Here is a 22,122-nt window from a genome sequence, read left to right on the forward strand (position 1 = left end):
AAACAGTCTAAAAAATGAGAAAAACGTTTTGTTTTTAAAAGCTAGGATTATGATTTGTACATATGTACATGTACAAATTAAGCAGCAATTAATAATATAGGTGTATCAATCTTGTGAAGTGAGTATGAAAAATGACTTAAATATTCACTGACATTATAAAATATTGCATCTCATTCTGAATTTGCCTTAGATGAGACATAAACTCCTGTTTAACTTTACAGTTCTGCACAGATGAATTGCACTTATTAAACACCTTCAGGTTTTTTTCTCTGGTTTGGAGATTGCATAAAAGATGGCACTGGACAGGGGTGGGCAGGATTGATGTACCAGGGCATCACTCCTGTTGCCTAGGACATTTGAACGCTTTGTGTGAATTCAACTAGCTGGAGCTAGTGAGAGTCTTTAGATTTATTTCATCAGGTTGGGAATGGAGCCCAAAGCTGGTTTTATTTGTCACTGTTGTCACTTTGATAAAGAGCTGATAGAATCAGCTGTTACACAGGAGCTTCTTTGGAAGACTGGAGAAAGCTTATTTAGAGGCAAACTGTGAGCATTTTTAACGTTTCTAACCTTGTCAGGGCAAAAGTGGGCTTCTGCATGTGTGCTCATGTAACTGCATAGGCTGATGTCTTTCTGCATCTGCCGCCGTCTTTCCAGTGCTTCATGTGCTGCTCAGAGCTTTTAGAGCTTCTCCAGATTTTAAATGGGCATGTATGTATGTATGTAAATGTGAAAAAAACCAGACAAAGTTTCCCAGTTTGTTTCTGTTTTTTTTTTAACAAATGAAAATATGACCCAAAGATGATTGATTACCTATTTAGCCCTTATTAGTTTTTCTTGTTTTTAAGATGTTTTTCAAATTAGGGATGATTTTTATAGAGGCTTACGAGTATCTATTTAAGAGGACTGAAATATGAAAAATGCATTGTTTCTCATTAAAATACCTAATAATAATGAAAGAATAATAGATAATACTTTACTTGAATAATATCTGTGTATTTTGTATGCATATTGCAAGTCCATCAGAGAATATATCTCAATGTAATGTTGTATTTCTGTTCCTGGTGCCTAATAAGTTTTCAGTATGAGATGTTACTTTCCTGTTTTTTAATCTACTTTTGACTTCAAATTTTGTATGAATGGCCAGATTCGCTAGTTTAATATTCAGAAAAGAAGTGATCATTTATGGGTTATCATTGATTAAACAGAGGTTTTTAATTTTAAATGAAATTTTCTTGAAGGCTTTTCTGTGCTATGTAAGTTCACAAGTGAACTAAATTATCAAAGCTAAAGTATATTAATTAATTAGTTATTAATGTACTTTCAATAATTGTTAAGTACAATATATTAACTGATTATAAGCCATGTGTAAAAGCAGTGTTTGCAAAAGGGGTTACTGTATGTTGTTACAGTACATACTGGAAGCTGCTAAATACAAGCCACATTTGAGTATTTTAAAAGAAAATATTGATTGAACTATCAAACTGTTTACTTGTAAATATGGATTTATTATCAAACTGAAGTTTCTCAGAAGCAACACTTATTCTACAAATATTAGGATAAAAGTTTTTCTTCATTTTAACAGTCAGTTGTGAATAATACAAAAATATTGAAAAAAAACTTCTGGGGGATGACTAAACAGGTGCCTATCACATAAAATCCTTTTCTACAATTTTAATGAAAAATGTGTAAATTTAAACTCATAAGTATGTGTGACTTGAGATAGCCATGGTGCTTGCTTTGGGTTTAGATTTGTTTCACAAAAAGAAAAGAAATTCATGCAGGTGAGAGGGCTCCTACAAAACAACTTCAATTGTTGTGATGATTGTCTTGGAGACTAATAGATGTAGGTGTTTTGTGAATTGTAGGTCTCTTAGCTAAAGCCTGGTGTAAAAGTGTCTGGATTTGGAAGGGCCTTTGGCTGTAGCCCATGGGCTCTGAGCTGGTAAGGTGTGAGCCTTGTAGCACAAGAATGGTTCTGAGTTAATGCCTCTGTCTCACAATAACCTATGCTGTGGAGTAGGAAGGAGCAAAACATTCTCAGGATAGAGTGTTGCTGCAGGTCTGCATTCATGGAAGAACCTCAAAAGGGGACATGGTGACTTGCGACAGTGAGGAGTGTTCACTGTCAGGCGTGGGTGCGTCACTTGCTCTGGTCAGCACATGGCCAGCATGTCCATGGCCTGGTCTGAGCCTGCCAAGCCCTGGCTGTGTGTGCAGTCATCCATGGCTGCTGAACTGAGCACGAGGCACTGGAGCAGAGTGGCCGAATGCTGCGGGACCCAGCTGTCACCACCACGCCAGAAGGCAGAGGCCCAAAAGGCACTCCTTGTCTGTGTGCAGGATGAGAGGCAAATCACTGGTATCAATAGGCAAGGAGTAAGGAAACATACCACAAGCTGCCTCATGCAAATACTGAGACTTTTTGTAAGAGGGATTTAAACCACAGAGGTAATAAGTACGCTATTCAGGAAATGACAGAGCTGCCTTTAGCCCGGTTATGTTATCATGTCTCCATCTCCCTCATGTGGACCCATAAACCCAACTTCACAGTACACCTTATTGTGGGACTGGAAACCACTTGGGCTTTGTGATGGTTTGCGTAATTTGACCTAGAGGCATTCAGGTGGAATGCTCACTTACACAGGAAAAGAAGCATGAAATTTTGTTTTGTTTCCCTGTGTGCATGAGACAAGGGTGTAATGGATGAGACTAGTTGTTTCTATCGTTCCAGATGAATAGATATTTATTATTTTGTCAACCTCCATAGGTGTAGAGTGTATTTATAGCACCTAAATAAATAATCAAATGTAAGGTATGAAGGACACACTGGAATGAGTATTAGTTAGTGAACAACCTTCCTTGAAGGAATAATGATGCTATCACATGCACCTCAATAAGAAATACTACAGTCATGGTTTAATAAGAACTGGAGCATGAACCAACAAAATTGCATGAAGCAACTTGCAGTTTGCTTTCAAAATGTTGGTGTCTACAGTGTGTGATTTATGGGCATTTGCTAAGGCACGTTTATCAGAGCTGTATTATGCTTGTTGCAGTGTTAGTAATCACTTCATATTCCACAATTCTCTGCTTTTGTCTGTGGAAATTTTTTTATTTTTTTTTCCACAGCTGTACAAAGGTGGCTGAAAAACTCGTTTCTTTTAGCATGAAATTAAAACCATTCAGCAGTATTTCTGATGAACTGTTAAAGCTTTACTTTGGCAGGCTCTACAGTAGGAACACATCATTAAAATAAGAATGCCATGTTACAGGAGAAGTAAGATTAATCCAGCAATACCTGTAAAAAACTGAGGTTACATAGCAAATCAGCTTTCTTTATGAAATAGCAATCCCTATAAAGCTTAGCTTGTACTGGTATAGCTGTATCAGTCTTAGGATAAATGTGCCATTGCAGCTCTCTGAATTAAGTATTACACCTCTTTGAACATTTCCTAGCTATATCTATCTGCAAAAATGTGTAACGTGGGTATAAATTTCTTTCATGGGTATGCTATGGTAAATACTTGTGGGGTGATTATTTACTTGTGGGGTGCATCTACACATAAAAATAGAAATAAGATTTTCATATGATTTTGCATTTTTAGGGTCATTGATCTGTCAGTTGCCAATATTCTGTCGGAGCAATAACCACCTGAACTATTCATTACTGCTTTCTCCTCAAATCTGCTGTCATAACTGCAGCTATTGTCACACTCTGGTCAGCTTTTCTCTAAATTAGCTTTTAACAGAAGCTTCTTTTTAATTCACATAGTTTTGATAGGATCAGATTCAGGAGATAATAGATACATAGCAGACTATTGTAGAAAGCTTAAGATTTATTGAAATTAAGCTCCGTTTACTGTTGGGTGTTTTTTAGAGACTATTACATATATATGTACTCTTTCATTATGTGGAAATCTTTCAAGAGAATGATTAGTATATATTGTGTCATAAAGGATTGACAGTGGTCCCCAAAATAAGAGTTGAAATAGGGTGTCATTTCTGTTGCCTATGCAATTGCTCATGAGTCTCTATTGAAAATACTGCAGCTGTAGGCAATACCTGTAAAGACCCTGCTCTGGTATGGTTGAAAATCAGTGAAGCACATTATGACATCTATGATCTGAAGAAAAGCTTGATGTTCCTACACAGACATAGCTAATGCTTTTATTATCACTAGAGGGCAGTAAATACAAACATCGAATAATGTATTTTATCAAAACATATTAATCTTTTTCTTCTTCTTCTTTTTTTTTTTTTTTTTTATTTTAAATAAGGGAACATAGGTCTTTATTAAACCTTAGCTCCTAGGTTTTACTACATATTCCCCCTAAGATATTTCAGAAGAACATCGTCATCTCAGTGTAACATAAAATTCTCATATTTTATGTATAAGAATTATATATTCAGAAAAAAAAAAGATAAGGAATAGCCTATGCTGTATCATTTTACATAATTTTTAACAAATGTAATTTTGACAGGCAGAAGGCTTCCAAGAAAACATTTTTGAAGCAGTATAATTGTGCTACAGTTAGCACACTTAAAACTGAGACTCCATTAAAAGAACTGGAGATGTGGTCCACTTACAGTCATCATCAGTTTTCAGCCATCAGAAGTTAATTTCTTTTTGATATCCCCAAATGAGACCCAGCTTTGTCCACTGTCCCTGCAGCTCACTTAGTGTGTGGCAGCTGGTTGCTGCAGTTGAAACAACTTCTCATATTTGTAAAATTACTAATAGTTTGTTTGAGACTTTTTTATTTAAATCCTACGTTTTCTCTCCTAGGCAGGGAGTCTTATGTAGAACCCAGAGAATCTTGGTGAGGCTGGCTGATTTAAGCAACCAAAGAAACTTAAGAAAAATTTTAAAAATATTTTAAAGAAAAAAGTAAGCATAGTTTCCTTGTCTTTGACTGTCCTGCTGCTTCTGCTTATCTGGCTCCGGGTTTTGGCTGAGTCCATCCACATGCTCTTGCTTGCTGGATGAAATGACCATTCTTTTCTGCTGTGGTCTTCCAGTGCTGAGTAGACTCTCCATTTTGTGGTGAAACTTTCTGGTGGTGTGCATACCAGCACAACTCACAGGTGGAGCTGGCTAGTGCTGTGAAAACTGTGCCACATTTGTCACAAGAAGGAGCTGGATTTGACATGGGTGATTATTGTTGTTCTCTGGTGTGTGAAGGTCAGTCTAAAAATCATAGAAACATAGAAATGTTTGGGTTGGAAGGGACCTTAAGGATTATCTAGTTCTCACCACCTGCCATGGGACACATTTTTTCATGTTTTCCCAGGCTCTTCATTTGGCTTATGGGATTTCTTTAGGCTATCTGTTCTTATAAAACCTTGAAAACAAAACCAGTGATATGCTTAGATTTCTGCCTCTTTGCTTTACTTTTTGCTGCTAACTGGACAGTATGCGCTACATCCAGAACACTTGTATTCAGAATTGATGCTCAGACATCTCTGAAAATGTTCTTAGTGCAACTTCGTAGTCAATCCAAGGGGTTGCATTTGAAACCACTGTTCCTCCCTCAAAGCTAAGTACATTTTTGTATTACCCATCACTTATCTGAAGCAGGAAAGACCAAGGTGGTAAGTCTCTGATGTTACAGTTCATAAATGCACTGCAACTGAGTCACAGAATCGGAGAATAAGGTTGGAAGTAACCCCAGAGGGTCCCACCTTCTTGCTCAAGCAGGACCATCCTGGAGCACATTGCATGGGATTGAGTCCAGATGGTGCTTGAATCTGTCTGGTGAGGGAGACTACACAGCCTCTCTTGTCAGTCTGTTCCAGTGCACAGTCACCCACATAGTAAGGTTCTTCTTCATGTTCAGGGGGAACTTTCTGTGCATCAGTTTCTGCCCATTGTCTCTTGTCTTATTGCTTGGCACCACTGAGAAGAGCCTGGTCCATCCTCTTAAGACTCTCTCTTCAGATATTGTTTATGTTGATGAGGTCCTCTCTCAGTCTTGTCTTCTTGAAGCTGAACATGCCCAGCTCCCTCAGCCTTTCATTGTAAAGAGATGCTCCAGTCCCCAGATCATGTCTGTTTCCCTCTTCTGGACTTGTTCCAGGAGTCCCATGGTTCTCTTGTCCTGAGGAGCCCAGAACTGAACACAGCACTCCAGGTGAGGGGCTGAGTGGAGGGGCAGGATCACCCCCTGTGACCTGCTGTCAGTGCTCTTCCTGCATTCCCAGGATAACACTGACCTTCTCTATGCCTTGTTTGTAGTGTGTGTTGGTTTCAGCTCAGTTAGTCTGAAGAAGTTCCAGCTTCCTTCCACTGCTTCCTTGGTGCTAGAGAATCAGGTCTGGAGTGCTGTGGTTTCTGATTGTCATGATTCTCCACAGTAGCTGTGGGCTAATAAATTAAACAGACTGAGGTTTTTCTTTTATTACAGAAGATATTCTCTGCCACATGAATAATATTTTGCAAGGGTTTTTTCCCTACACAATATGCATAATAGCAAGTAGGAAAAGATACACTAAATTCCTCTAGGCATTTAGTTAGTGGCAGATATTTGCCATGCATACATCTGTCCACCATAACCTCTTCTGAAGCTAGTTATGCACTGATGGCAACCTGGGAATTCAGGAGGAAAATCAGCCGAAATCATTCCTGTAAATCTGAGCAGGTGTGAATTTCCTGACTATCCTCATCTATATGTGGATACATCTAAGTTCATACTGCATGTAGCCAAAATCAGTGACCATGCTTTCTAAATCAATGAAGTCATACATTTATTAATACATCCATGAATACATTTATTAATACATTTAATAAGAGATACATTTACAATCATTAATTTTATGAGGCTGAGACTATGAGTCTTGAAAAAATAATACAAGTCAGTAATAAGCAGTATTACTGTATCAGGTGCAATTTCCTATTATCAGTATAGCTAATATGCAGCTACAGTGAATTGATGTAATGTATATTTACTATGGATGGTAATGTCTTTTCTTGTTTTTATATCAAAATGACCTAGCTAATAACTTGATAAACACCATTAATCAATAAATTAAACCAACTGTAACCCAGTAATTCTTATGATGTATCTTTGTCTCATATATTAGTGGGGAGGAAAAAATTTAATGATTTTTTAATACATACCAAACAGCTGGTGTAATTTACATACCATCCATTTTAAGTATTCTGTATCTGAATCAAGTTCTTTTGGGAACAGTTCTTTGGAAAGAGTTGTTAACATTTCATGAAGAAACAGCCTTTGGTAATAAAATAAGAGAAAATATTTAAAATCTGACTTTCTTGTGTCTTCTCGTGTTAGCCATTGCAACTAAAATTTGATACCCACATGCTTCATTCCTGAAGTAGCCAAAAGTTATTTTACCATTTTCTAAGTCATGCTTGAAATTGCCTTCTGAAGAATGGCATCATATTTCCAACTCTGTGTTGATGCTGGGTAGGTGGCAGCAGTGCTCTCTTGTGGGTGATCAGAAGACAAAGAAACACAGATGTAGAGAAGCTTTATATTCAGCATTACAAAGCTGAGCAGGAAGAATCAGGAGAAATAATTTCTATGAGTACCTTTTTTAAGACTTCTTTAAGGTATTACTGAGTGTCTAGTAACCTCAGGTCTGTTTTCAACACTTAATTGTTTTATACACATCTAGCTTCATAGATCCAGACCAAGTATAACTGTGAATATTAAAATGTGTCAGAAATGTCTTATACTATGTATTTTAGGGCAAACAGTATGTCTTCCACATGAAAATACTTTAAGTACTGATGATGTGTTGGTTGTATCCAGTTGTCACATTGCTGTAGATTTCTCTCCTGTAAGGGATTTGTTGATACCATATTTTGCCCTATTGATTTTTACAGGTTCAATTCTTTTTGAAGCACTTAATGTTGCTAACTACTTCAGCCAAAACCTCTCTTATGGCCATTCTTGGTCAGCATCTTCCAGTGAATCAGCAGTCTGGGATTAGACTGAACACTGCACCTCATTCAGTTTGTCCTTAGGCATTTGCCCATTGTCATATAAGGTAACTTTTTTATTTTGACGCAACAGAGACTTAGAAATTTGCTGCAGTAGTGCATGTGCCTTGCACAGGGTGGAGAAAGATAACCAGAGAATGGCTTGAGCTGGAAGGGACTTTAAACATCATCTAGTTCCAACCCCCCTGCCGTGGGCATAATGTATTCCTCCTTTCAAGTTTTGGTCTCTGAGTGACAGATGGTGGGATCTTTTATTTAATGCTTGAGTCAGCTCACTGACACACTCCACTTTCAATTAATCCCTTCTTTTTTTCAATGATGTATAGCTGTAATTGATTATAATAATCTGCTGAGGCAGAAAGAGCAAAAGTTGGATAAATAAAGTGAGAATTTGAGGACTCTTTTTATCTCACTTCTTACATCTCCTTGGAAGCTTAACATTTACTGGGAATTGTAAGACACATGCCTTGCTTTAGCGTAATAGTAACTGCTTTTATCTCTTTAAATAAAAAAGCATTAGAAAGTAGCAGCCTGGCCCAATAGTCTGAGGTAGAACAGGTTTTTATGTAGATGGCATAAAATCCAAAATATTTTCATTGTTAAAATACATCATAAACTGCTTATGAAACAAGATACGCCTATTTATGTTGGTTTTTTTCCCATAAAGAAAACCTTAAAATATATTTTTCTTCCATATGAAAAATTAAACTCACTAGGCAATCGAGATGTGTATACACACAATACTAATTTTAACTGCTTGGATGGTGTGTCCATTGAAAACTGGTAAATGCTGCTGAAGTGACGAGACCTTAGCCCAATTATTTTTGAATGGCATGTGAATGGTGCAGGCAGGGATGCCATTAGTAAAGGGCATTTGCTGTTGGGGGGAAAAATAAAAAAATAAAAAAAAAAAAAAAAAATTAAAAAAAAGAGAAAAGAAATATCCCATGCCCAGGAGAGTCCCCAGCATCAGCCAATGGGAAATTACCATACATCATGACACCAGCTCTGCGGATTTATATCTTTTAGGGTGACACACTATTGGCTGCTAGTATGGCTCTATGGGAGGGATCGCTGCCACTGTCTGTGGCTTCCTCTTCAGGTCCTTATTTGGTAGCTGTTGATAGAGCAAGTCTTTGAGCAGCTGAGCATCTTGACATACATTATTCATTAAATCCTGGTGTTCAGGAAATATGCATATCCCTAGCTCTTCAGAAATTTCTTCAGCTCGTACAATATGTGTCTTCAACGTTGCCTCTGAATGCTTGGAGTTTCACAAATGGCATTTATTCAGTCGGAAGACCACACGGTTGGATTTCATTTCAGTATGCCTTCTGAGCACACAGTTGCTGAGAACCTGAAGACCAGCAAAAAGAATTAGGAGAGGAAAGAAGTAATCTTTATTCTTGGAAGTCTTTTGCAGTGTCAGATAGCAAAGAACTGATTAGCTTAGATTGGTAGTATAGAAAAAATAAAAAATGCCTGAGGCAAACTATTTACTCTCAGTTTCTTGGGGCTACATAAAGGTAGGATTTTGTTTTACCTTTTAAGAACTTTGATTTATGGTGCATGATTGCATGATCACTGGATAGTGTGAGGATTTGTGGGTGATATGAGTATGAATAATTTGAAGTAAAAAATCAGACAACAAGCCTTTGTTCAGCAAGAATGAGCTGCACAGTATAGTCGTTCTTAGAGACTGTGCTGGGACTTTTAAAATAATATTGTTTCAGTGCATGTTTAGACCAAGTCTAAAGCCAAAGAAATTCAGAACAGTTTTGTGTTCTTTCAGAAAAAGGTTGCTACAAAACTGCATTTCCAGCCACTAAAAGGTTAAAAACTCCAAATACCTTGAAACAGAGCTACTATACAATAGAAGACAGCTTGAGTAAAAAAGCTGAGGATAATGGGTGGATGCATGACTCATACTGGTTTTATTAGCTGAAGAAAGGTGAAATTATGAACACTGCTCCAAGAGCACTTTTGGTAGCCTCTGTGTGTGTGACAGCTTATTGATTAAAACAAAGGTTGCTACAAAACTGCATTTCCAGCCACTAAAAGGTTAAAATCTCCAAATACCTTGAAACAGAGATACTATACAATAGAAGAGAGCATGAGTAAAAAAGCTGAGGATAATGGGTGGATGCATGACTCATACTGGTTTTATTAGCTGAAGAAATGTGAAATTATGAACACTGTTTCAAGAGCATTTCTGGTAGCCTCTGTGTGTGTGACATCTTATTGATTAAAACATTAGAAATTGCCATCTTCTAATACTGATCTATATTGTTACATGGGCAGTGTGAAATAGATTGAAATGGCAATACTGCTAGAAAATGAAATTAAATAATCTTTATCTCTTTTAGGGAAAAGTTTTGCATCAAGGAGTTAAATCAGTATGCCTGTCAACACACAGAACTGAAAACACTTAGTAGAAAACCACATTTGAGCCTTGGTTTATCTCTAAAAATTATGTTTGTGCATTAGAAAAATGCTGCTGCTTTTATACTCTTATAATTGTTATCAAGTGTGTAAAAAAAAAAAATCATCCTGTGCTTGACATACAATAAGTGTGCCAAATCATTCTGCTTTAAAGAAACTCTGATTTGTCCTGAAGTAAATAATGCATATGTTGAATTAAATCACTAGAAATGACACAAGCATTATATTTGTGCAATTGAATCTCTTATGCCTTTTTTTTATTAATGCCTACTTTTACAATAGATATATGTATTTTAAAATAGAAACGCAAAGCCTGATTACATCCAATTGTGGGTATTCTCAGATAATGCTGAATTTTTACACTATATTATCAAGGATTTTGATCAGTCATTTGTGAAGAAATTTCATCCCATTACACTAGCTAGGCAGATTTCTATCTTGTTTACCAAAACAATGAGATGAAATTACTTTGCTTTTCAGCTAAAAGTAATTTATCGTAATTTGCTAGAAAGTATTTCCTGCATTTCTAGGCAGCTGCTGTCATGTTCCTCCTTGCTAAATCACAAAAATTCAATCACCAATTTGAAAAAGAGAGAAGTTTACTCTTACTGTTTAGCCTTTAGAATTGATAGACTTTTCTTTTTTCTAATTGAAGTTTAGCAGAGACCATGGTAGCTGTAATTGAGGACAAAGGGGGGAAAAATTTCCTTTGTATAGAGAGTATTTTATACGATCTACAGACAGTGATCTTGGTTAAGAAATGTCCTGGGGTGACTTTAAGTCATGCTAAGTCATGCTTGAGCACAGTTTCATTACAGTGCTTTTTGAGACAAAAAAAATGTGAGAAGAAGCAAAGATGTTCTGTGTTTTATGACATTGAAAACAATTATATAGAGTATTTATGTAATTCTGAGGATTGAAATATCTAATTCTCAGATATTACATTGTATATGTTTCTGTCCTTCATTATACACGTATTTCTGTGTGCTCCAGGCTGTACTTTATCCCCTGTGGATTATATTTTGGAAAATGGGAATGTTTACCCCTGGTTTGTACTGAGTATCTTTTCTTGAAAAAAATGAGCACCACTATCACAATGACAGCTTTAGAGATATCTGCCTTTCTGTAGGTTATCATAAAAAACAGTGTCTGGCCTTGATGTTAATTAAACCTATGGGCTTCCAACCCAAACCTTTAGCTGTTAAGATTGCTGTTTATGTATCCAGAATGCTGCTAAAATCAAAGATAGTTTTGCATCCATGAGCAGTACATACAGAACCCTTATGTTAATTTGTAAATTATTTAAAATTCCTTCCTTGTTTTATTGTAGAATACAAGCTTTCTAAATCTAGTAATATAATATAGTTTATTAATTTTGAGATACCAGCATATTTGAAAAATGGCATTGGTAGATATTTCAGAAAAAAAATGTAAGTATGTAAGTTGAATGTTCCAAGTATTAATTGCATGTTACATGGATGTATTCTACTCATGTAAGCTTTTAGAAATGTTATCTAGAAAAGAGGCAGCCAGAAAGGCTGGAACTGGGATCTTTGCCATGTGGGTTTGGGAGCCAGTGCTATGAGAGTCCCCTGTCACTCTTGAACATTTTTATTCCAGCCTCCACTAGACTTGGAACTTGATTAATGCTCTAACTGAAAGCCAGGCAGGACTGGGCTTTTTGGTCCACAGACTACCTTCTGGCTCTAGCTTCACCTTCAGTATTGCCAAAGGCTGTGGTGGAGGCAGCCCCTTTACAGACCCTGGGATGCAGCAGGTTTCTTGACAGGAACAAAAAGCCTGCATGGAGGAGACCCAGCTGCTGAAGGGAGTCTACATCAAGAGTGGTTCTGTGCGCTTCCTTTCAACACCACTAGCTGCTGGCTGCTTCTTTACTTAAGCTCTTTGTTATGGAGTCAAGAACTTTACACAAAATTTGTAAAATCTTCTAAAGTGTAAACAATAACCCCTATATATACGTAAAGCATGTGGCCCAGACTTGGTCATGGCCATGAATCAACTCTATTTGAATTTTGGGAGTCGATGTTTCCTTCTTATATATGTTCAAAATTTCCCAAAAATGTGTGAAAGGGTCTGGTTGCCATCTGGGAACATGGTTACTCCAAAAGTTTGTCTGTGTTTTCTGTGTATCTTTGCTGACATCAGAAAAGTGTCTTATTTTTCAGAAAAAAACCCCTCCATGTATGTTTATCCTAGGCTGACAGCAGTAATGTAGATGTAGAGATGTGCACACATTGGGCTTCAGCCCAGAAAGCCCTAAACTACAAACCCCTTCTTGGGCAGTTAACACAGTTTAGGAAAATGTTCTCAGTTCATTATCATTAATATATGTACCTTTATTCTCATGCATTACAGTTTTTGCTACAACAGACTTCTTAGGTTCATAAAAGGAGATAAAGGTGCACATCTGTTTTTTTCACTTCAGGGGTATTTTTAATATTATTTGAATACTCTCCTTGTATTTGTTGAGGGCTCTGAACCTTCTAATCCCCCCCCATCCCCCTAACCCCTTCCAAAATTAAAATCTAAAATAAATATAAATAAATATAAACAAATGAAACTTTAAAAATTCTGCTTAAGGAAATATTTTCAGGACTTCTTCTTTAGAAAAGAGTTTATGGCTCCATTGCTCTGGCATCAGTATTTGGCAGTGAAGAACAGTATAATTAGCTTAATGGACATTTTATAGCCAGTTCATTTCCAGGGGGATTTTCTAAACCTATAGTCAAGGACTGTGGTATTCCAAAGGGATGTATGTGTCATTTTTCCAACCTAACAATGCCTAGTGGGATATGTGAAAATATTTCTTTCTGAGAAAAAACACAATATACCCATAGATCAGCTGAAAACCTCTGCTTCCTCCCCATGCTGAGCTCACAATATCATAATTAAAATGTACAGTTTAAATATTTATTAATAACAAGAGTTTTGATCTTAATTATTTGTTTTCTTGAATTTGGAAAGTATGTGGCATTCAGATTTTTAAAATTCGTACTCAAAACATGACTCTTAATATTTACTTTAGGAACAAGGTGGTTTTATGTCCTGTTTGACTTTTTTGGAACATGCAAAGTGTTACTTCCAGGACTCCAAATTATGAGACTGTGGATTCTAGCCAAGTTTCAAGCACTTAGGGGTATTTCTTGGATAAGTAAAACAGTGCTGGCTTATAGATGTAATCAACTTCCCTGGTTGGCAATAAGAGCTTTTGGGAGCCATGTGAGAGTCAAAATTTCATTGTAAGGTAATTGTGCAGAGCTGTGTAAATATGTGGATTTTTGAAACAGTAATTATGTATGGGTGCACTTGGGCCCAAATTAAATCTTTGAGAAATAAGTAAAATAGGGAAAAAAATGGGGTTAAATTTGGGGTTGCTGTTTTGATTGGTTTTTTCTTAGAAAAAGGGGTTTTTTTCCTCAAAAGGCAAGTCATTAAACATAAGGGGAATGAGCAATGTACAGATACAGTGAAACAGAGTATAAACAAAAAAATATGCCTGAATACCTTGATTGCTATTTGTCTCTTGTTTGACTTTTTAAATTTTTTCTTCTCAAAGAGCGTTATTGTTCTACTTCAGAAACTGCTGTCTGCATATGGTCTTCAGCTTCCTCTGATTCAATGGCAATGGCGGTTGTAAGGCTTTGTCAGATAATTAGAAAATCAAAACAGTCCTCTAAACTCATGCTTAGTCCATAAGTTTTCAAAATAAATGTCAATTAAAGTTTTGGTTCTGTGGCATCGGCAACATGTGAAAGAGTTATGAGGGAATCATGCAGCTACAGTGCTTCAAAGCCAAAGGCAATTCCAATTGAATTTGCTCGCAGCAGGAAGGCCTTGCAGAGGTTGAGGGACTTGTTTTACTTTACACCCTTGTTCAGCACTAACATAGACTGTTCTGCAGCTCTCATGCAGATGGTTGAGTTTTCATGTTCTGCTGACTTGGGGGGGTGTTGGGAGGTGGGAAGAAGAGGGTTTGCATCAGACTAGTGGGGAACATTGCATTAGAAAAGACAGTTATGTGCCTTCCATGTTGTGGATATTCATGCAACAAACACTGAGCAGAAACTTCTTAGACAACATATACTCCCTAAGTTCTGTAAGATGATTCCCAGCATTCAATAACAAAGCTCTCTACCCACTCCCTGCAGTTAAATTTATTATTTGGCGGGGGGTGGGATCCTGCCTATTTCCTGTGTCAGGTAGCTGCAAACACTGACTTGTTCCTCTTTCAAAGCTGGGAAACTTTTAAGACTTCCTGGAGAGTACCAGCCAGTGGTGGCTACATGGTCTTTTTTTTCCAAAGTGTGGAACATGACACTATTGGTGTTTTTCTGCAGCAAAAACAGCATCACCAAGTTGGGCATTAGGTAGAAGGGTTTACTAGGAAACAACCAGGCAGATGAGGATCTGTTGAAGTTAGGATCCAGTGAACTAGCTAATTAAATTAAGGAAGAGATAATATTGAAGTAATAATGGATAAACTGATGAGATGCCTGGAAGTTAAAGTGGTTTTGTCAACTCCTGATATTTTATTAAGATTCCTATCCACCGTGTTTGATTTGAAGCTGCAGCCTCTGGATGCCATCTGGAGACAAGCTATTCCATGGCTTCTTCAGTCTTTGTCTTATATGTTAGTTTCTCACCTCTTGTGGGAACAGAAGAAAAAGTGTGTAAGCATGACATAAGTGTTTGAAGTATTTAAAAGTTTAAAGACAGACTTTTAAAAAAGATCTTGGGATTTTTGGACCAGTCGTTTCACTGCTTGGTAAACTTGGCTTGGTTTTTCAACATTTGACATAGGTGACAAACATTAGACATTGCTGAAGAAGTTGAGACTAGTTTTGTCTAGAATGCATAGCTCTGAAGTTCTCATAGTAGGTATAGCTGCATTTGCAGTATGGTTCTAATTTTCAGACATGTGTTGAGCACTTCCTAGCACATGGATGTATCTGAGATAAAAGCCGAGCCTTTGGCTTGTGACTAAAATAGGATTCAGTCTTTGTAGCAGTGGAACTTCCTCTGCTGATGGATGACATGTAAAGATGGCAGGAAAATGCAGTGGCTAATGGTTAGAATGTTTTATTAAAGGTAATTTTATTAGGCACATTGTGAGCAATATGGTAATTGGTGGCTTACAATGATATTGTGAAGAAAATAACACCTTTCACTATGCAAGGCCACTTTGAAGAAATAGCTTTGATGATTCCAGTGGGATCAAAATGGGATGGTTAATATTTACTACAGTGGTTTACCTCCTTTGAAGAAGAATAAATTATCAATTACCAGTTTTCAACATAGAGGAATGTTACATGTGTATACTCTAAGGGTAAGCTATTCCTTGATATAACAGATAGTCATGACTGCATAAAGAAGGTAAAATGTGATTCTGAAAGTGGCACAATCATTTGGCTTTGTTAAGAGAAAAGATGACTGAGAAATCTAACAACAAAATGAAAGGATGGCACAACAGGAGGCAAAATTCAATAGTGACAGATGCATGCTTATTTTCATTGGCACGAGTTGTTTGAATTGTTAGTAAGTATTGCTGCCTTCTGTTTGTTGGTAATATCAAGGTAGAGCTATAGTCAATGAAAATGCATCTAAGACAGTGAGAGCTGTATTATGCAATTAACCTGTCAAGCATAATAACACAGGATATCATTTCACCCTGGAGTCTAGAAGGAATCAAGAAAGGTTCAGTGATGTGTACCTAATTAATTATACATTTCATGGAATATTAGTATCTTCTTCTATCCTTTAGAGTGACTAGAGTGAATTGCTAACTAAAAGGGAAATAGAAGGTGTTTCTACAGATGGGTATTTTCTATCCCAATGTTTCTTGGAGATGCTTGCAGTTTCCTGAGACAGTGGAATGGTCAAGTCATTGGACTGGTTGAATATAATAGTTTTAGCTCAGAGACAACGAAACCTACCTCTTTTCATATTGGCTAATATGAAATCAATAGCATATTTAGATTGTTTGGAGTAATGCTGTCAAATAATTTTGAGTAGATTAATGATGAGAAGTAAGATAGACTTGAAATGTTACCAAATGAATTGCAAAAAATGCAAAAATAGATTCATTTACAAATCTTGTGAGAAAACTAGTAGAGAGCAGCATCTATATAAATACATTTGTATTTATTTTCCAAATTAAAATTGAAAAATTGGGAAGACAGTATTGTAACTTCTGTATGTGCAAATGCCTTAGAGTTTTCAGTTACTAATAGGACGCTGTACCTTAGTCATTGAATTGCTGTGGTGTAATTTAGAAGGTTAAGAATGACATTGTCCAATCCATGAATAAGTTGGTAGATCGTTGGTATATGTGATATCTGCTTTCACAGTTGTATTTAGTACATATTCTTAATGACATGTTCTTTCCCCAACTATAAAGTGATTGCATTTTCTTATCCTAACTAACATTCATCTTGATGTAACTAACCATACATTTTTTTTTTTGTTTTCTTTTCCAGTTTAAAAGAATGCTCAACCGTGAGCTGACCCACCTCTCTGAAATGAGCCGGTCAGGCAATCAGGTCTCAGAATATATATCAAACACTTTCTTAGGTAAGACTATGAAGGGTTAATTTTTTTTGCCTTTTGGGGGTTTTTATATTTCTCTGGGTTATGTTAGAGGCTAAAAGCAAGTGGCTTTCCAAATTAATTTCTACTTTCAGAAACTGCATTTGGCATATTGTTGTCAGCATGTGTGCAGAGAGATCAGGTTAGAGCCATTTCCTCACAGCTCAATTAATTTGTGTATGTGATTTCTCTGTGTGTGTAATTACAGATAAATAATCATGTACGTATTACAACTACTATATTGCTACAATATTAAGAAATTTATATAATTCATTATACAGAATCACAGAGATTCACAGAATATTCTGAGTTGGAAGGGACTCACAAGGGTCATCAAGTCCAGCTCTTAAGTAAATGACCCATACAGAGCTCAAACCTACAACCCTGCACTAACCAACTGGGCTAACCTCAGAGTGGTAATTATATATATATATATATATATATATATACACACACACATATGAGTGTATATATACACACACATATATATACACACATATATTTATATCTTTATATATATTTATATATATATTTATATATATATGTATAAATATTTATATATATTTATATATTAAAGAGAATTCTACCATTAGGTAGATTTCCTACCAGAATTACTGCAGAGGTTTCAGTGTGATAGAAGCACATAAGCACAAGTAACCTCATAAAATCTCACAGCACGCAGTTAAGATATTTTGGTATTCCCTGCCTGCACATGCACAGTTAGGTGCATGTGATTAAATAAACATCTGAATTGGCTTTTTCCAGGAAGATTTTTGCAGGTCAAGATCTTGGCATGCTGGGATGTGAGCATTAACAAAAGCCCAACACAATATTGCAAAGAATATGGTTCCTTCAACATGGCTTTTCTTTTTTTTCCTAAAAATTGTGAAAATCAGGAAAACTTCATTCCATATTGTTGATTTTGAACATGAAAATAAAGATATTTGGATATGATATGGCAATCTCAAAACATGTTTTGAGCAAGATACTGTTGGTTCATAAAGCTGTTGTAATAAGAGAGGCACAGTCAAATACATCTGAATTACGATAACAAGTACTTTAAAAAGTGATACAGTCATACGTGTTAAGATCTGTCTTATTCTGTGTGAGATACTGTAGCTGGTGCTTTTTGTGGCTTTTTTGGAAGAAGTGGGGTTTCTGTAATGTACATTTTGTCCTGTCACCCTGTCCCAAATGGATGTCTGAACGTGTCTGTTCAGCTGGCCCATGGTTGCAGTAGTGTGCCAACTGCTGTAGCGCAGCGGGGTTTCAGACAGTGAGAGAGGGATAAGCCTCTGTCATGGACAAGCAATATTGCCCAGCTTCAGATGCCCTGAAAACCACAGTGTGCAGTCGCCTGAAAGGATGACCCACTTAGGCTGTGGAGACTGAGATGCCAGCTTCTGCTTGCTTTCACTTGAAAGCTTAAGACTTACTTTGACAGGGTAAAGAAATGCATCCGTCAGCCTTTTGCATGAGATCTCAGTCTTGAGAAGAAAGAGGGTGGAAAGGCAAACACTTCTAATTTACTGGACCATAGGTACTTTTTCTGTCTGCATGAAAAACTAGATATTTAAAATTGTAGTGTAAGTGCAGCACAACAGTGGAAACACCTCACTTACAGATGTATTGCTTAAATATTTTCAAAATATGCAGTCTAAGTCCATTGGTTCTGAACATCTCTGTAAATAGAGAACTTACTCTCCCTGAAAATATTTAATGAGTTTATTATTTTATTTTTTTTTAATACATAACTTATTTTCTCAACATCTACAAACTGTCTCACACTTGTAAGTTGGGAAGATGTCATGAGAAAACAGGGGTTTCTGTTCTTATTTAAAACAAACAAACAAACACACAAACACACAAACACCAAAACTAAAACCAAAGTGTTTTCCTTTAGGGGTATATGAATGTTTGGAGTTGTTTATAATGACAAGAAATATAATCTGTGTATAAGACATAAGGGTCCTAGACTGCGTATAATAATATGCAATGTGTTTATTTTTCAGCGTCATTAACTGTTTTCTATGAATGGAAAATGTTTGAGAACCTGTCAATGAGCATAGCTTAGACAGGGTCAAAATGGCAAGCTGTCTTTTCTGGATGTTCAGATGGGCACAGCCCTGCGTGCTCTAAGTTACAAAAGCAGAGGCAGACCCACAGAGTTTCTCTGGAGATCTAAAGTCATTCAGACAGACACTTCGTTTCACTTGAGTTAGTCTGACAGCTCAGCTTAAGAATCTCTGTTTGATGGGTCTAAACTTTGTGCATATGACTGAAACCATAAACATCAAAGCACAAGCACAAGTAACAGCTCCTCATCTGCTGTCAGCTTGCACCAGACAAGGGCAGCCATGCTCTGCCTCCCCTTTTCTCCGTACAAGGGGGGTGGTGAAGTATGATGGGGAAGTCCGGGAACTCAGTGCTGCAGGCTGCTACCTGGTGACTTTTCCAAAGTCTCTTCTTCCTTGTGATTTGTTCGGAATTTGAGGTGTCCATTAAATGTATCTGCCAAAGGATAATTAAAAAAAAAAAATAAAAAAATAAAATAAAATAAAATAAAGAGAAAAGGATGTGAAGAGGTAAACATATAACAAGCTGGTAATTAGAAATGGACTTGTCAACCTCATCTGGTTTCAAAGTCTGTATTGGAAATGAGTATTGCAGAAAGGAAAAAACACACATGTTGTTTGTTTTTTTAAATTTTAATCCCAATTTTGCTTACTTTCTTTACAAGTTTTATTTTGGTTTAGGTGTTTTTTAGCTGTTTTGGATCCTCTCCTATATCAGAAACACATATCTTTTCTGGATTTTTTTGGTTTAACTGGTATATTCCTTGAGGAATATAGAAAAGGTAGAGGTAAATTTCAGCAGAAAAGAAAAAGAGATAATTTGAAGGGAGTTATTCAACTCCAGATTGAAATACAGTATGAATAAAAGGAACAAAAAATAATTCATGTTCCTAGTGGTTTTGTCAGAAAAGCCCTTCACTACACTAACATGGATTTCTTTGAGGCAGATGCTTGCAATGCTGCACAATCCCCACACTGGTTTTGCAGCAATCATTTGGCAGTTGCCTAAACGTACTTTACTCTCAGTTTAATTATTATCTGAAGTTTTGCTGGCACATACCTAGGTAAATTTTGTCAAGTGATGCTGGCGATGCTGCTATGGAGGCAAAAGCCCACAGCAAAACTTAGAGGTTAACAAAGCCCTGGTTTTGTCTTTGTCATTGACTCTATTCGGGAGGTGCAGAAACATAGCATTGGTGGCATGAACTGCCAGCAGCCCAAAGTACTTGCAGATGTGGCTGGCAAAAGGCTTTCCAAGTTGTACAGTCTTAGCAGACAGGACCAGTCCACAAGTAATAAATCCTTCTGAGTCCTGAAAAAGTTTTCTAAAGGTTTACATGAGGATGGACATGGACAGTTTTTGAAATACAGTTTCAGAGAACGTTTGTCCTGAATAAAAGAGACAGAGTTATTTTTTCTTGCAAAATGTATTCCTGTGCGGTTGTAATAACGTTTTTATACTGAGATGATTGACCCTTTCTACAGCACTAGGGATATGGCAGAAGTGGTAATCAGACAGTCACAAGTTGCTTTTAAAGCCAATTCAGAAATAATGAGGCAATTTGAGTAAAAGAGATCTTCTTGTACTGAAGTATAAGTCTATATTTAACTCTTCATGGGTTTAGTGATCTTGATAGAAAGAATCTGTTGCAAAATCTTAAAACAAGTTTTTCTACCAATTTAAAAGTCCACAAGGTACAACTCAACAGTGAATTTTATAATATTTATAATTATTTTATTAATTATTTTCTTTTTATTCATTTTTTTGAAGACAAGCAACATGAAGTTGAAATCCCGTCTCCAACACAGAAAGAGAAAGAGAAAAAGAAGAGGCCAATGTCCCAGATCAGTGGAGTCAAAAAACTCATGCACAGCTCCAGCCTAACTAATTCCAGTATTCCCAGGTTTGGAGTTAAAACAGACCAAGAAGACGTCCTTGCCAAGGTAGAAAAAATATATATATATATATATATCCTTGAATTTATATAAACAGAGTGTGGACTTTTCAGAATTATTCCATCCTCTGCTTATACATATTGATTTCAAGCTGCAGCAGCAAGCATTGTTATCACTTGAAATAATCCAAATTCGTTGGAGTGGAAGAATAGCAAGTTAAATCCGAATCATATCATAAGGGTTAATTTCAGCAAGAAGACAATTTCATCTAGAGACAGAATGTAAATTAGCGTTTGTGTATTCATTGAGAAAGCTGCCTATTCATAAACAGTATCTGAAAATTGAGGAGTAAAAGTATTACATAATGTCACAGGAATTAAAATGTATAGATAGCTACCTTATTTTTTTAAAATGCACAAAGGTACATTGTATTAGAGCAACCCATCCTATTTTTAGCTGTATCATTTTATGTACATCCTTTCTCTTATTTTTTAATGAAATTTTGTATTATTTTCTGCACCAGCAGCTAACTACTTGGTAATAACAAAAAATTTGTATGAAGGGACTTTTGGCTGAGTTTTGCATTTTAAAATATGCCTATCCTAACATTTTCAGGAACCTTATTTGAAGAGTGTTTCTGAGAACCAGGGAGAGAGCAGCAGAATCACAGCATCTCTGGAGGTTTTCTCCTCCCTGAACTTCGTTGACAACAGACAGTGAGATAGCAAAGTGTTTCAGTTAAACTCATTCGAGATACTGCAGAATTTTTCCCTGTGGAGCAATCCACTTAAGAGACAGTATTTCCTGCTTAGACAAGTAAAATCTGAAGAATGGGTAGATGTAAATTCCAATATTGCAAGATTAGTAGCAGGTGTGGATTTTAGAGTTCCGCCCTTGCAAAGTTGAGCATGTAACTTGCACAGTGCCCAGGTTTGAATGAGTCCTCTATAATTGCTTCCCTCAAAAATTACAGGATTTTTTGTATTAGGTTTCAATCTGCTCATTGCTTGATTGTCTTCTAGGAACTTGAAGATTTGAACAAGTGGGGCCTTCAGGTCTTCAGAGTGGCAGAGTTATCTGGAAACAGACCTCTGACTGTCATCATGCACACTATTTTTCAGGCAAGTAGGAGCA

General features: G+C 36.6%; 1 protein-coding gene across 7 annotated transcripts in view; it reads left to right on the forward strand.

The window, feature by feature from the left end:
* Nucleotides 1-22,122, forward strand: part of PDE4D (phosphodiesterase 4D) — a 491,756-nt gene that overhangs the window by 456,961 nt on the left and 12,673 nt on the right. For 4 of the 7 annotated variants that reach the window (XM_086867130.1, XM_086867127.1, XM_086867132.1 and 1 more), the window contains 3 exons: nucleotides 16,909-17,002; nucleotides 20,864-21,036; nucleotides 22,011-22,109. In XM_086867130.1, coding sequence (XP_086723256.1) covers nucleotides 16,909-17,002; nucleotides 20,864-21,036; nucleotides 22,011-22,109 — 366 coding nt within the window. Of the gene's footprint in view, nucleotides 1-9,307; nucleotides 9,496-16,908; nucleotides 17,003-20,863; nucleotides 21,037-21,603; nucleotides 21,670-22,010; nucleotides 22,110-22,122 lie in introns of those variants that run through there. The other 3 variants (XM_086867128.1, XM_086867129.1, XM_023944602.2) reach the window with 2 other exon arrangements.

This window comes from Cyanistes caeruleus, chromosome Z (assembly GCF_971803275.1).
Source record: "Cyanistes caeruleus chromosome Z, bCyaCae1.hap1.1, whole genome shotgun sequence".
Classification (NCBI taxonomy): Eukaryota; Metazoa; Chordata; class Aves; order Passeriformes; family Paridae; genus Cyanistes; species Cyanistes caeruleus.